This window comes from Balearica regulorum, chromosome 13 (genome assembly GCF_011004875.1).
Source record: "Balearica regulorum gibbericeps isolate bBalReg1 chromosome 13, bBalReg1.pri, whole genome shotgun sequence".
NCBI classification, from domain to species: Eukaryota; Metazoa; Chordata; class Aves; order Gruiformes; family Gruidae; genus Balearica; species Balearica regulorum.
The window spans coordinates 11,517,260-11,531,843 of NC_046196.1; the positions used below are offsets into that span (position 1 = coordinate 11,517,260).

General features: G+C 39.4%; 1 protein-coding gene across 1 annotated transcript in view; it reads left to right on the forward strand.

Annotated features, from left to right (window-relative positions):
• The window catches only part of PEPD (peptidase D), a 141,191-nt gene that overhangs the window by 77,576 nt on the left and 49,031 nt on the right, over positions 1-14,584 (forward strand). Inside the window, exons 10-11 of the mRNA XM_075766017.1 lie at positions 878-946; positions 7,627-7,704. Coding sequence (XP_075622132.1) covers positions 878-946; positions 7,627-7,704 — 147 coding nt within the window. The remainder of the gene's footprint in view (positions 1-877; positions 947-7,626; positions 7,705-14,584) is intronic.

Consider the following 14,584-nt stretch of genomic DNA (forward strand, 5'->3'; position numbering starts at 1 on the left):
TCCCATGTTTGGGCCAGGGGAAGATCGTAGAGGTGTTTAGGTACCACAGTCAGAAATGGAATGGCCTTATGTTTTCTGTGTGTCTGTTGTGCTACAGACAAGAAAACATGAAACCATCCATTCCAGCCTGGACTGTGGTGCTAGCAGAAAGTGCCTGATGTAATGGGAAAGCTGTGCTGGCTCGTCTGGAGAGGACACTGTACAGCATGATCAGATGTGATTCAGGCTTCACACATATATTGGGATATTTAATTCAGCTCTCAACAGAGGGGTGTCAGTGAGGTGGTAAAAATGAGAGAGCTTCTGCTGAAATTATTTTGAAGAGCTTTGCCCTGTCTGGTGAGCTCCTTCCCCGTGAAGGGTTGGTTGGACTTCACTTTTGCTGAATCAACATGCCATAGACTGAAGGCAGCAGGGTTGAAAATAAGGCTCGTGGATGTGATTGTGTACCTGAAATGCAGCAAGGGGTTTTCTCAGCTCCACTTCGGAGAGTTTAGCCGGCTTCAGCATTTAACTGTTACCATCCTGTTCATTCTATGGTCAGATGAACTACCTTCTGCCAACAATCATTTGCCTTTCTGTGTTGAGTTGTTAAGGATAGCATTTTGCCATTTGAAGTTACCAAGCTGCACTCAAGCCCCTCTTCTCTGCTGCAGAGCTGCTTAATGGGCTTTGTGGAAATCGCGTGACACTCGGCAGGACTGCTGAGCTGTGGATGTGGGTGAATTTGAGTGCTCAGTGGAGCAGAAATTGGCAGAGAGCCTCGTCGCGGAGCTGGGGATTTGCACCAACACAGCTGTACTAAAAGAAGACTTGCTTTTTCTGTCTTGTGGTGGTTTTGAATATATTATTAATTACCACCTTTCTTTCTTCGCAGCCTGTTCCAGCACTACTGCTATACTCGAGGTGGCATGCGCCACACTTCCTACACTTGCATCTGTGGCAGGTAAGTCAATGGTTTATACTGAACTGTTGCAGTCTTTATGGTCAGTTCCCTCAGGATATTTGTAAAATTGTTCCTTTTAGGCACATGATGTGTTTGCAAGTACCATCAGAGGGATTTTAGAACCGTTTCCGCTGGAAAAGCCAAAGAAAGGTGGCTAACACTGTGTTTTAAAGAAATAATTCGGTTACAGATTCTGCTACACTCAAGAGATTTCCCAATGACTGCTGCTACTGCCAAGATCATGTTTATGCTCACATCTGTGCTGCAATTGGTTTTTTTATTAAACAGCATTATGGAGAAGGGCTTTAGAGCTATTCTCTGTTGCTCAAAAATACTCTCTTTGAAATACACCTTAAGTATTTCATATCATTCTCAAAATTCTTTGCCTTGGAGGTTAGGATGTGATTAGTTTAATCTTTTTGGAATTTGGAAATTTTCTGCTCTCTCTTTTTCTTGCTGAACAGCTAGTGTTGAAGGTGGTGTATTTGGGAAGGTATTATAAAAGTTCTCCCTGCGGTTGTAGAAACGCACGTTTTTAATTCACAGAATTTCAAGAGAATAGTGTAGGATACATGTTGAAGGACAGCTGTGTGCTTTGTGTAGAGATTAATCTTATTTAGTCAGTAGAATTAGTCTAATCAGAGATACATGACAGTTAGATGAGGCTTATATGTTGGTATACATGTTCCACTTGTAGATCTGCTGCTACTCGGAAACATTTACCCTACACTCAAGTCCATTACACTTATAAAAATAATTTTATGTTAATGACAATAATGTTATATTGCTTTGGACATAATAAGGATAATTAACATCTCTGTTTCTTTCTACTGTTTACTCAATTGCTTATTTGTAAATGCAATTTTCCAATTTATATGCAAAATTGCGGTAGGAGCATGAGCAGTTTTATGGCAAATCATGCATCTAAATTGTCTGAAAAATTTCCTGGTTTAAGTACCATCCTATAACTTGAGAATTAACATTCTACTGAAATGAGATTCCATCTCTATGATATTATCACAGGCTGTGACGGTAAAATCAAGTTGTCTCTGTGTGTGGTTTTTCACAGCCATACCGACTTCACATTCACTTCCAGTAAATCAGAACCCATACTGCAGGATCTGGTTTGGGTGCTAGAGAACATCAATGGCTTTGCTAAACCTATAGAAACGTCCACCGTATGCTTGTGTAGTGGGTCCTTGTGACCTTGTGGGGACAGACTAAACTCTATGCAGGACTGAAGAACCCAGGACTTGTGTTAGGTAACTTGGGGAACCCAGGAGGAGGAGAAATCCCCAACAGTAGTTCAGAAGTGGGTGATGACAGGAGCTTCCTGGGTGTCCCATCCTACCATGCTGGAGGGGCTTAGCAGGGCATGGGAGCAGAGTGTGAGTTGCCTCTGAACCACTGGAGGATTTAATACATGGAGAAGAGCTGCCCTTGAAATGCAAGATCCTAACAATATCGTGACTCGTAGTTGGGAGCTGGCATTGTATCCTACTATTACAATTAAAATTGCAGACAAACTTGATTTAAAAAAAATAAAATTACATGAGAGAGAATACAAAGGCCTTTGTCTGTGAATTGCTATATTCTGACTATGAATGATGAAGTAAGAATGAGTAATATTAACAGTTTTAAGCTAGGTCCTAATAAAATGAATGTAAGTAGATCTATTTGATTAATTCAATTAACTTAATAACCGCAAAAATAATAGGCAATTTTTTATTACCATGAAAATGTCATTCATTGTAAATATTACACTTAACTACATTTACGATTAAGAATACTTTTTGGAATTAGGATTTTTGGAGAGTTATTCTTTTATTCTATTCATGCTGAGTTTTGTTGGTTTTCCCAACACTTAAAACTGTGATATTTTGACAGGATCTTTCCTTTTTACATTACAGGCCTGATGATAATTTCCATAGAAGAGAATCATGCTGTTAAATAAAAAAACAAGTTTGTTATTCAGATTTTAGAAAAGGTGCTCACTAAGCTGGAAATGAAAAATAATCAATACTACATTTCAGTACAGAAATACATCACTTGGCACATGTCGAGTGCATGCACTTGTTGCTGTCCTTGTCCAGTGTTACACTCGTCAGGAGATGGTAAATGAATATTTGATGTGACCAAACATGCTTAATGTGTTCACTTGCAAGTATTCACTCTCCAATCAGTTGAGAATAACACCACACATATATTAGTGTTACAGGTGATCATATAACAAGGTTAGTCCTGTAGTTAGTGGTGCTTTCAAACACAGTCAACCTGCAAGTGGTTTGAAGCACAAACAGACGTTACATACGTGCAATTAAATGAGAATGGTAGTATTTGATAAATGCACTTGGATATATTTAGCTCTAATCTGCAAAGTATTGACTTCCGAGTAGTGTTCAAATGCTAATGAATTATTCATTGCAGTGTCTTAGTGTACCAAGTAACCATTTTTATGGAGGAGAAAACAAAGGTGAAGTTACATGCACAGTACAGTGTGTTCTGGTGACCCTACAATGGATGGCATCCACTGGTAACCAGGCGCAGAGTTTCCAGCTGGGGTTAGGTGGAGGTGGAGGCATCAGTATCTCCGCAACCACCACAGAACACTCGGTGAGCTGCTACTTGATACTGCGGAATCTCAGACTTAGATTCAGATCTTCTTGACAGGTGTCTCCAGGCAGATGACAGCTCTCAGCAGATGATACCAGTAATTAAGAATAACATAGTGCAGTAAAGTGCCTTCCTCTACCTGAGGATCACCATAAGCAAAGCTTTTTGGATGAGATCAGGATACTTACTGAATTTGGTTTTCTTTCTTTCTTTTCTATACAACTATCTAAGATTTCACCTCTTAGATGAAAAAATGGAGAGAAGTGCTTCCTTCTGGATTGATTTTATTGTTTAAATTGTGATGGAAATAGTTTGCTGTTTTAGCAAATGATCTGTTGTCTTTTCTTTAGATGCTCTTAATGTAGAGCTAATAGCTGCACTTTTTGTAAGCTTGATGCTCAGCTTAGTCCTGTTCTTAAAATACTGCTGACGTTCCTCTTTCTTCTAATCATTTGTTTTCAGGGTGTTTTCTGATCTAAAATGTATTTGGGGACTTTTTCCCCTTTCCTAGTAATCTGAATCTCTTCCTACTGTTTGCATTCTTAGTAGTGTTAATTTGCAGCTTTTCTGCCACTTCACGCAATTCTTTCTGCAATGAACACGTCTTTGGCACCAGTTAGAGGTAAATTGTTAAAGGAATAAGAGTAGATACACAGAAATTTTTCAGGTTGGCTGCCTCAAGGCAGACAGCAGCATCCCCACGTGTGGTGGTTTTCAAAGGTGCTGACCCCCAGTGATCCACACTGCTTCATTTTAAACCCTGACCTTGGTGCTCTAATGCCAGGCCTTTCAACTGTTGCTCCTTGGGAAGAAGAGAAATAGCCTCTACAGGAAGGTTCGTTTGCTTTGCCAGTGGCTGGGGGTTTTGTTTAAATTGTTTTGAAGACACCTTGAAAGTCTAACTGAATCATTATGAAGCATTTCTGGCTAGCTGTAGCATTTACCTTGTGAATACACATCACTTCTGTAGCATTGCTCCTAAAGCATCTTTCCTGCCTTCATCTTGGGATGGTGGTAAAGACGCTTCCTGTGAGGAAGGCTGGACTTGTGCCTCTTGGCAGGCATGGGCTGGAGGTGTGTCTACATCAGTGTTTTAATTTGGATCGGTAGTGCATTTCTGAAGCAACATCTCCTGCTCGGCCCCAGCTGCGGGGCTTTGCTCGCAGTCAGGGACCAGTGCTGGAGTGCACGTGCTGGATTTCTTTTTGGTGAAGAACTGCTGGGAGAGCTTTCAGGAGCAGGTCTGCTGTTCCTTGGTTGCTAATGGGTGTTCAGCCTGGGGGACCTGCCCAGAGCCAGTCCCAAGTGAGCAGACCTCCTCGCTCCAGTCGCTTCAAACAGACAAAAACCTAAAGTGCATATGGTGTGTGTATCTGGTCTTCAGCACCTACTGTGCTCTCTGTGGTACGATCCCATTTACCCTGCAGAGCCAAGATGTGTTTGACAGATAAGGAATCTCAAATGCCAAGAAAGATTGTGTGCTGCTTAACGCTTCACTGACAGTGCTGAAAATCAGAATTTTTTCATGCATCTTCCATAACAGTTGGTGCTGAACCTTACAGAAATATTTTGTAAACTAAAACCTTTACATTAAAATGTGCAAAAGAGGTCCCCCATCTTTGTATTTGCAATGTCTATTGTTGAAAGCATTTGTGCAGTGCTCATAGTTGAATATATAACTTGTTTAAGCAGCTGATACGGTATATGACACCGGGGGTGCCAGCATATGATGATAAGTAAACAAGCTATCTGCAAATGCATTAGCATGAAGTCATACCCTTAGGCTTCATGATAATTTTTTAAAAGTTGATCATAAATATATGCATGTGCTATTTGCTTCTCCTGCTTTATCCCTATTTTTAGAGGGAGATAAGGAATAGTATCTGCAGCTAAAATCCTGACAAACTGCTGTGGAGAGTGCATGTGTATGCTATGTGTTCGGTTTTTCATTTTATTTTTGTATTTTTCCGTAACCACCAAGCATGTGGTTTCACAAAGAGTGTGATGCATAGCACCAGGGTCATTCCAGTGGCTTCCAAGTGCTGCCCCTCAAAAAATTGTAGCCCTCCACCTGGGAAACAGTTAGTCAGGCAGGAAACGATAGTGCCTCCTCTCATCGTGCTGCTAGTCCAACGCAGGGGCAGGAGCTGTCTCCACTGCTGTCACCTGCACGTGAAAGGAGACGGCTGAGGCTGGAAACACAGTTACTGCTGTACCTGTCACCTGGCACAGAAGGTCCTTTTGTTTTGATTGCAGTCCATTGCCCTGTTGTAGACCTTTTTTTCAGACGGAGCAAACTAAGTTTGAAAGTGTCCTGGCATGGAAAACAAATTTTGGCCAGAAGGAATGATTCCACCAGTGCCTGGGAGACAGGATATCTCAGAAGGAAGCTCATGTCTGTCTTCATCTTGTGTGCAAGCTGTATGGGGTGGTTTTTAGTCATCTGCACAACAGTGTAGGTTCCCAAGTTAGGCATCCAGGAAATAAAAAGCAGCCAGTTAGTAGCCGGTTGTAAAACTGTGCTTAAGCATGGACCAGCATCACAAAACAAATTTGTTGCAGCCTTAATTCTGTGGGGTTTTTAAACTCTTGATTTAGCAACTTTAATTTTTCCCTTTGGAGTGTGTATAATTTTAAGAAATACACTTTGTATCAGAAAATCATTCCCATGATTCTGAAACATTTTCCTTCACTGCCTTATTACATAGTGATTCTTATATGCTAAAAAATACTTAACAATAAAAACTTACTGCTTTCAAAATATTAACGTGATCCAGCCCTTTAGATTGATAGAATTCAGAAACTTAAGGCAGCATCTACTTTCTCCTCTATAATAGTTGCTTATGGAGTCTAATACGAGAAGTATGTCAGATGGCACATTTACTCCAGATACAACCAAAGATTCATTGAAATTGAGCCTCAGATTCCTTTCACCTAAGATATGAAGCTGTTCCACCATCACAACTTGAAAGAATCAAATTTGAGCAGGATGACCAATACGGTTTTGATGAAAGGGGAATTACAGACTGACAAGTCAGCTGGAGGGGTCAGAGAGATGCTGCAGTAACCCTGTCCCAACATGTGTATTGTTGGATATGATATAATTCTTCTAGCTTTTTGAAGAGAAAGAGAGAGAGCATCTGTCTGAGGAGAATACCAAAAGAAAAGTAGGTAGAGCTTGAGATCTTTACCAGTCTTTCAACTGATGGATAGACCCAGGGAAATATCAGTAGACAAGAGAGGATGTCAAGGCCAAATATAGGTCACTGAATGGATTGTGGAGCTTCAGAAGTGCAGAACAAGGGTCCATCCTTCTCAGGAGATGTTGTATTCCTGTGAATCAGCAGTTTAGTCTGAAAGGTTTCCAGGAATAAAACTCTTTTTTTCTTTGTAATGTGATTTTTAATAAGAGGTGAGAATAGAGTGACAGTTCTTGTGCCTGTTATTGCTGCTGACGTATGCTGCGAATGCTCCCCGAGCAGCGTGCAGTGTATCCGCTCCAGCAGAGATCACGTGTAGCCATGCCAGAGGTGAACTGGAGCTGTTTACTTGGACAGTTGAATTTTTCCAGTCCCACTGGCTCCTAGAGCATTTCAAACATGTCGGATTTTACTCCAGTGGAAGTTAGTTTTTTATGCCTCAGAATCTTTAACCTCAAACAGGGAAACATATCACTTTGTAATTAAAAAAAAAAATCCAGAAGGTAATAAATGGGTATAGGTTGAAAAATTACTCTTGCATAATTGCTTCCTTAACACTGTCACAGACGTGGGAAATATTTATATGAACTGTGCCAAATTCCTTCTGCAGGAAGGTTGTATTTTGCAGCCAGAATAGCAAAATGCCCGTTCTATACCCATTTCTGCTGAGTGAGCTGCAGGGTATGCTGTTACAGTGTGTGCCGGAGCAGGGCCTATGGCACTTTTCACAGACTACAAAATTTCGTTCTTAATATATGAATACAGTGATATTTACAGTGTCACATGTTTACTATGTTCCTTCTCATGTTGTGTGTGTTAATGTTTCTTCTGCCATTAATTGTGCCTAATTTTCTTTTTGCCTGTCAGTGGGGAGAACTCGTCTGTTTTGCACTACGGCCATGCTGGAGCCCCAAATGATAAGACTATTGAAGATGGAGACTTGTGGTAAGTAGAGGATTAGAGTTTGTTTGATGTTTTTGTAACACTACTGCTGTTTCCATACATGCATTGTATGTACTCTTGGACTTAATTAGCAAAATGATGGCTGCATAATGATGAAAGTCTAAATCTTTAAAACAGCGTGTAATTTTGTGTGCCAGACTGGTCTGGTTTCTTCCAAAGGTCCTGTGTACCTGCACCTCCAGTTGAAAGGGAAAAAAGAGATTGTTTTCAAACACTTCTGTGCCAAAGGCACTTAGAAATTAATTGAAGAAATGGCTGTATTGTAATTACAAAGGCAATTGCAAAAATTGGTGTCTGAGTTTGCTCTTGAACCTCAGATCCAAACCTCAGCTCTCATGGTGGGGTGGAGGGTCAAGAGACTGTTGGCTGCTTTTAAAGAATTGCATCGAATTGCAGTATGGATTAGATCTTCCAAATGCGTATGTGCACCCAGACACCCTGGCCTGAAAGTAGACTTTTGAATGTGTGAGGAGATCAAACTCATCTTGGTTCAGGTTAGGGCAGGGTGCTTCTAGTTCTGTATTGCGCCAAAAATCTCTAAAAAGATAATATAATAATATAGCTGCAAATACCATAAATTTTTTTCTACTTGCATTATATGTCCACATGCTTTGCAGTATCACTGCAGGTAAAAGCAGGGTGAATGAAAGCACCAAATACATTGCTGTATATTGAAAGGCAAACCTAACTGTGTGCTGTGTAACATAGCAGAATATAGCTTTTGTACTTCACCTCCTAAGACTTTGGTCAAAAAGTCTGCATTTATAAAAGTGCAGAACTAGTTTTAGGGGAGTTAATCACTGACATTCAGTGGAGGATACATATTAGATTACTTTTGTAGCACATGTAAAAAGGATCCAGGTATGTATTTTCACAGTTGAATGTAAAGGTGTGGAGAAAAGCAAATTAGTATTATCATAGATAAGCTCAAAAGCTATTATGGAAAACAAATTGAATCTCAGAAGTAAAAAAAAATGCCTTGTTGGCTCATGTTCTGGGCCCATCTGCAGGTGCTGCAGAACGAAATTACTGAATTACAGATAGGTAGTTTCTTTCTAATACTATCAAAACTTTTTTAAAAGCATCTTGTACAACAGTTTATGTATTATCTTCATCTGTGGTGAATAGCTTACTAAACCCATCAAATACTAACATTAATTTATTGCAGGACAATAGCTGTGACATATGATCATGTTGTGTTTGAGTAGATAATAAGCTGTGAGGTTTTTTTGATCAGGCAGGACACACCAACGTGATACTGTATTGGCTGTGGCATTCAATTAAATTTTAAAAAAATGTGCGTAGTCTACAGGAAATCTCAGCATATGTTTCTGAGAGAAGATACGCCACAATGCATTATGATGTCCTGTATTTAAAATTAAGGCCTTTACATGGTGAAGGGAATAGTATTACTGGGTGAAGGGTATATATAGGACCCTTTCGTTTAGTCTCTGAGGACAGTTAGTAGATGACTGAAGCCCTTCGTAAACCCCAAGAGCATATACAAAGACTCTTTGCAAACTCAGATTTCCTTTTGTATTGGCAAAATCTTTAAAAAATGTTTGGATTTTATTAACCTCAGATATCTGAATGTCAGAAAAGCGTAATCTACCAAGTACATTGATGACTGCAGCATTACAAAACTACTGTACTGCAACCCCACTTCGTAACCATCTCAACAAAGAGAACAAGGTTTAAGCTAGTTTAAATTTCCTCTTACTGAAACAGTCCGGTTCCGTCTTTGTCTTGATGAGATGAAATTTGTCATGTGTAGATTGGCTTTGGCAAGTGCTCTGTGCACACGAGCACCTGCCCGGGCTTCAGTCTCTGCCCTTGCCTCTCCCACGAACTGGTGCTCACGTAGCAGTCAAACTTTGCTCCGCATGCTTTTCATAGTATTTTTCTCAAGTGAGAGTAAAGAAATTGTAAGAAAATGTAATTCCATTTGTGTAAAGACAATTTAAAAATACACTCATTTTTCACAGTTAAAAATAGCGTTTTGGAAAAAATCTTGAGCTAGCGTACTGTAGCAGCATATAGATTATGACAAGGCGCTACCTGGGTGGTTTTACTGTATGCTTTTACAAATTTCTGAAGTGGGTGTAGGTGTGTGTGTATGTGCATACAGAACAGGTTATTAAAATGACAGTATGCTGATTTGTATGTATATCTTATAGTTCACGCATTTGGCTCTCAATTAAGTTTTTTAATAGCTACTGGGAGCCCTCTGTTGGATAATCTCAGGAAGCCCTGAACATAGGGGAAAATGGCTTTACTTTTGGTGAAAAAGAGGTAGAAGCGTTTTAAGGATTATTTCTGCTTCTGCCAGTGTTTTGGTATAAATCTAATTTAACGATTCCTATACTTGTATGTAATAGAATTGGAAGATTGGGTACTCGATATGATTTTTATTAAATTATTCAGTAAAATTTCATGTCTTTTTCTTAACATTATTTCATGGATATGAATCACATTCACGAGTTTTGCAGAAATGCGCTGTTCAGGTTTTTTATGTACGAAGCAGTGCAGTGCAGTAAGTGTCAGTAAATAAGTCAACAAAGCACCTGAATATTAGAAAAAAAATATATTTGGAAAACTAATGCTTTGTTTTGAAACACTCAAGTGCATCCATTGTCTGCTATTTTAAAAATGTAAGTTATGAGGATTTGGTGGTATCAACAGGAGATCATAGGCAAAAATACTTGTGCTATTGCACATTTTTTTTTCTTTCTTTTTTTTTTAAGACAGTTATTTGGACAGCTTCAAAAACTGAGGCCTGGTTTTATGATGTTCATTTTTGAAAATTAATCTACATCAGATGGGTTTATTGCTTCTGTAAGAAAGTGGTATGAAATTACATCTCTGATACTGCATCGTAATCCACATTTTTACAGGTACAGCTTCTGCACTAAAAGATCTCAGTGTAAGACAAGGACTATAAAGAGAATTTCTGACACTTCTTGTTAATATGGACTGTCTTGCTAAGCAGGCCTGTCATTTTCAGTCTATTGAATATTAAAAACAAAACAGCTAACTAACACAAAGCATTATGATTGACATAGAAATCAATATTTTTAGGGAAGTTTAGGTATTCAATAGGTACATAGGCTTAACTGATATTGATAATAAAAGTAAATATTGTAGTAACAGCAAGGCAGTGTTTTATATAAATTATTCATGTACTATAACATCTCTGTGGTGAACATTTAAATTGTATGATCAATATGGTCTAAACCAAACACTTTTCCTAAGCAAGTGTCTATTGTATCCATGATGAAAAAGGTCATGCAGATAAATGGGTAGGCTGACCACCTTTCTGAATCTCAATTCTAGGCACTCGACCCTTTCACTCAGTATTATCTTTAAATAAAATCTTCTACTCAGAATGTTGCAAATCACAGCCTGCAGTGATGACATACAGCCAGGCTAATGGACAAATACTGATTTTCTTCTGTCATCTTAAACCTGTGACAGCTCGGATTGAAACTGAGCCCTAGACTGAGGGTTACTGCATCGTCTCAAGGTATTGCATTACTCATTATGTGCCAAGCCACCTGCTGTTTTCTGTAGTGAGGCTATAACTACGTTTTGTAATATGGAAAGTGGAGTCATAAGCAAAAGTGTAGTTTGCAAAGGTCTTTCAAAGTTTGGTTGGGAGTAGAATGAAATTAAAGGAAGAAAAAACCCCAACAAATTCAAGGAGCAGAGATCTGACTCCCAGCTATGTATAAATCAAGCAAATGAGCACCTGGGGCTCCTGTCCATCAAATGGCATCGCCTGCATTACTTGTTCTTCCTGGGCAAGTGTCTCCTGATCTCTCCTTTTGCAGCTATTTTGCTTTTGTTTGCAGTGGGGAAAGAGATTGGTTTAGTGGCTAGAGAACCCTCGTGGGAGATGGAAACCTCTGGTTTCAGCTCTCCTCAAATTGATCTCTGACTTTGGCTGGAAGTTATGACTTGACCCTGGGAAACAGCATCCATGAAAAGTTCAGTCAAAACTGGTGAAAACAGTTGGTCTTAACAAATCACCATCTGCCTTCTGAAAAATGAAAGCATCTGCTTTCTTAAAATTGAAGGAAGCAAATACCCTTGGGTTCTGCCTTCTGTCTGCTGCCCCTGCCCTACCAGTGCTGCAGCATGGAGCCACACCACAGCTGTCGGGGAAGGAGAAAACTCCCCATCAAAATAGATAGGGTGCAGCAGAGGAAGCCTGTGGCATCTCTGTGGTTCAGTGTAGAAACCATCGGAGGTGCTGAACCTGAAGTGTGTACTTTACATTTTGGTTTTGAGAAGGTATTCAGGAAAATGATAGTTTATTGCATTCAATTTGCTGCCTAGCAGTTCATGTAGCCTGCCTTTGTGAATTCCTGGCATTGCTGCGCTGATGGCACATCGGGAGTTGATTGTTTTATTGCAATTGATCAGCAGGGCTCCTGTAATATTTGACAAATAGAAAATGCTTCTATGATCGTAAAATAAAGATTGATTCTTCATGATGAGGCTCACGCTTAAATAATAGAAATATGAGAAAATAAGCCTGACCCCAGATGTCACTGAAATAGATACGGCTATTACCTGAGATAGTTTTCTGCAGGTGTCACAAGTTGCAGATCTTGGTCTTTTTATGGCATCTGACAAACGTGTCTCAGTGAAAGTCTGGCACTTAGTGAGCAACTTTTTTTGGCAGGTTCACTGACCTTCAAGCACACCATGACATTCTGGCATGACAAGTCCATTCTGGCTTTGCAAAATACTGAAAATAATTGCCTACTCTGCTGAAGCACTTGGCATTTTTAATATTTCAAAATATCCTCCTAAGTCACAATGTTAACAAAGGTCTGCCGGATGCGTGGCATGGTCCCCTGTCCCCACACACAGGCAGGTCCCCACTCAGAGCCCCGTCACCAGCGGAGCCCCGAGGCTGTACTGTGTCTGCTCCACGCACCCCGAGCAAGGCGGGTGCTTTGGTGTCCACCTGTGGGTCTGGAGCCCGATTCAGCAAAGGCAGTTAATTAATGGGGGATACTAGTCCTCCCTGGAGTGAGGGCCAGGGTGTAGGTTGTTAAGAGGGCTTGGGTGAAAGTATAAATAACAGGAGTACAGCATCAACCGCTTGTGAAGTGGAGTGGACCTCAGAGAGAGAGACCTTGTATTCACACTGGGCCTATTTATAAAATGAAACTAACTTTAGAAGTTCAAATGGAAGCAGGTTGCATCAGCAGATGGTGTCTTTCATTTTATTTGACTGTTTCTTTTAACACTCTCAAATTTAAGCTTAGTGATTTCAGTGAGGAGTTGGGAAGAGTACAGTATCCTTGGTGAAGCAGGATGCTACCTGCTGCAAAAGCTCACTGCTGTTTCCATGGCCTGCTAGTGATGGCAGTAAAATGAGGTCTCTTACCTGCAAATAGTTTTATTGCACTCAGGTACCAGAATTTAAGCACTAGGGAAGTTTTTTTTGGTAGTGTCACAAAATCAAATACATCCTGTCATAGAAGTACAATCTTTGCGTAATGCATCAATGTTAAATGTTTTAAAGATGTCTTAGCTGTATTAACAGGTGGCGTTATTTGCTTAGTCAAATAATAACATTGGGGTTATGGAAAGCAGTCTAGTGTTGCAAAAAGACTTATCAGAATAATTTCATTCTGAATAATTTTTTTTTTAAGATTTCTTTCCTTAATATCCTAATGCAAATTTAAGGCATCAGAATAATATTGACACCAGGGGGCACTAATATAAGTGGTCTCTGGAAGGAGATGGTGATTGTCCCATGCTTTGACATTGGCAACATGTTGTACTTGCCAGAGCAAAGGCACAGCCACCTTCCAGGAGCACTGCCTTTACGTGTATAATGTGCATTCCACTCAAATTGTGGAATGTTAAACTTGGGTTTGTTTCCTTCCATTTAGTACTTGTATGTACCTTTTAATATCTATTTTATTATTATAACTTCTGGTGCTGCCAAAAGATCCTTTTTAACTTCCAGTGCTGCTCCTCTTGTCATTTCAGAAGCTTTGTTCATCATAGGGAATTTTTTTTGACGGCAAGTACAGGTAGTTGTGAAAGGTTGTTCTGGATGAAACAGGGAGGGAAGATGCTAAGTTTTCAGGCCTTTTTATTTTTTAATTACTCAAAAGAGATGAAGGACAGTTTTCAGCCTTCCTGGAGTTGTTGGTCACTCCAAGGTGTGTGAAGAATATTGCAAAAGTTGCTTATTGCAAGAACTGGTCAGATTCAGTTGTTCATGGTTATTCATGAAGGCTAAGCCTTCTATTAGGTAAAAAATAGGAGTTACTTTGCTAATTTTACTTCTTTGATCTAGAAGTATAATATATGGTTTTCTACAATCAAAAGATTTGTCATTTTCTGTATGAGCTATGTGCATTTGTCTTTTACATATACACAAAATATGCATATGCAGTATACATATTGCATTGAAACTATATCAGCATATTTATTTCAATATTAAACAGTATTATTTGTAGAAAATGCACTGTTCTCTTTTTTGCAGGAATGAGTAAGGGTATAATATTAAAGGACTTTTTATGAGTACTGGGTGGCTATCATTTATTTCAGGAAAATATTGAGAAGACTTTCAATAAGTCACCTAAAAGACTTAGGTGAGCTTGAAAAAAGTGTACTACAGAAGATGATAGTAGTTTGCTGTGGCTCTTTTCCAAACACTTTTTTTTTTTAATTTACACTGTGTTTTATCAAGTGTTACAAACTAATGCCAACCTATAAACCAAAATTCATTTGTCCAGGTGGGGGCAATGTTGCATTAAAAAGCAGGCACTGACTAATCTTAATAGCAGTGCTCCCTTTTCCACCCCAAGTACTTCATTGTCTGCTATTAAAA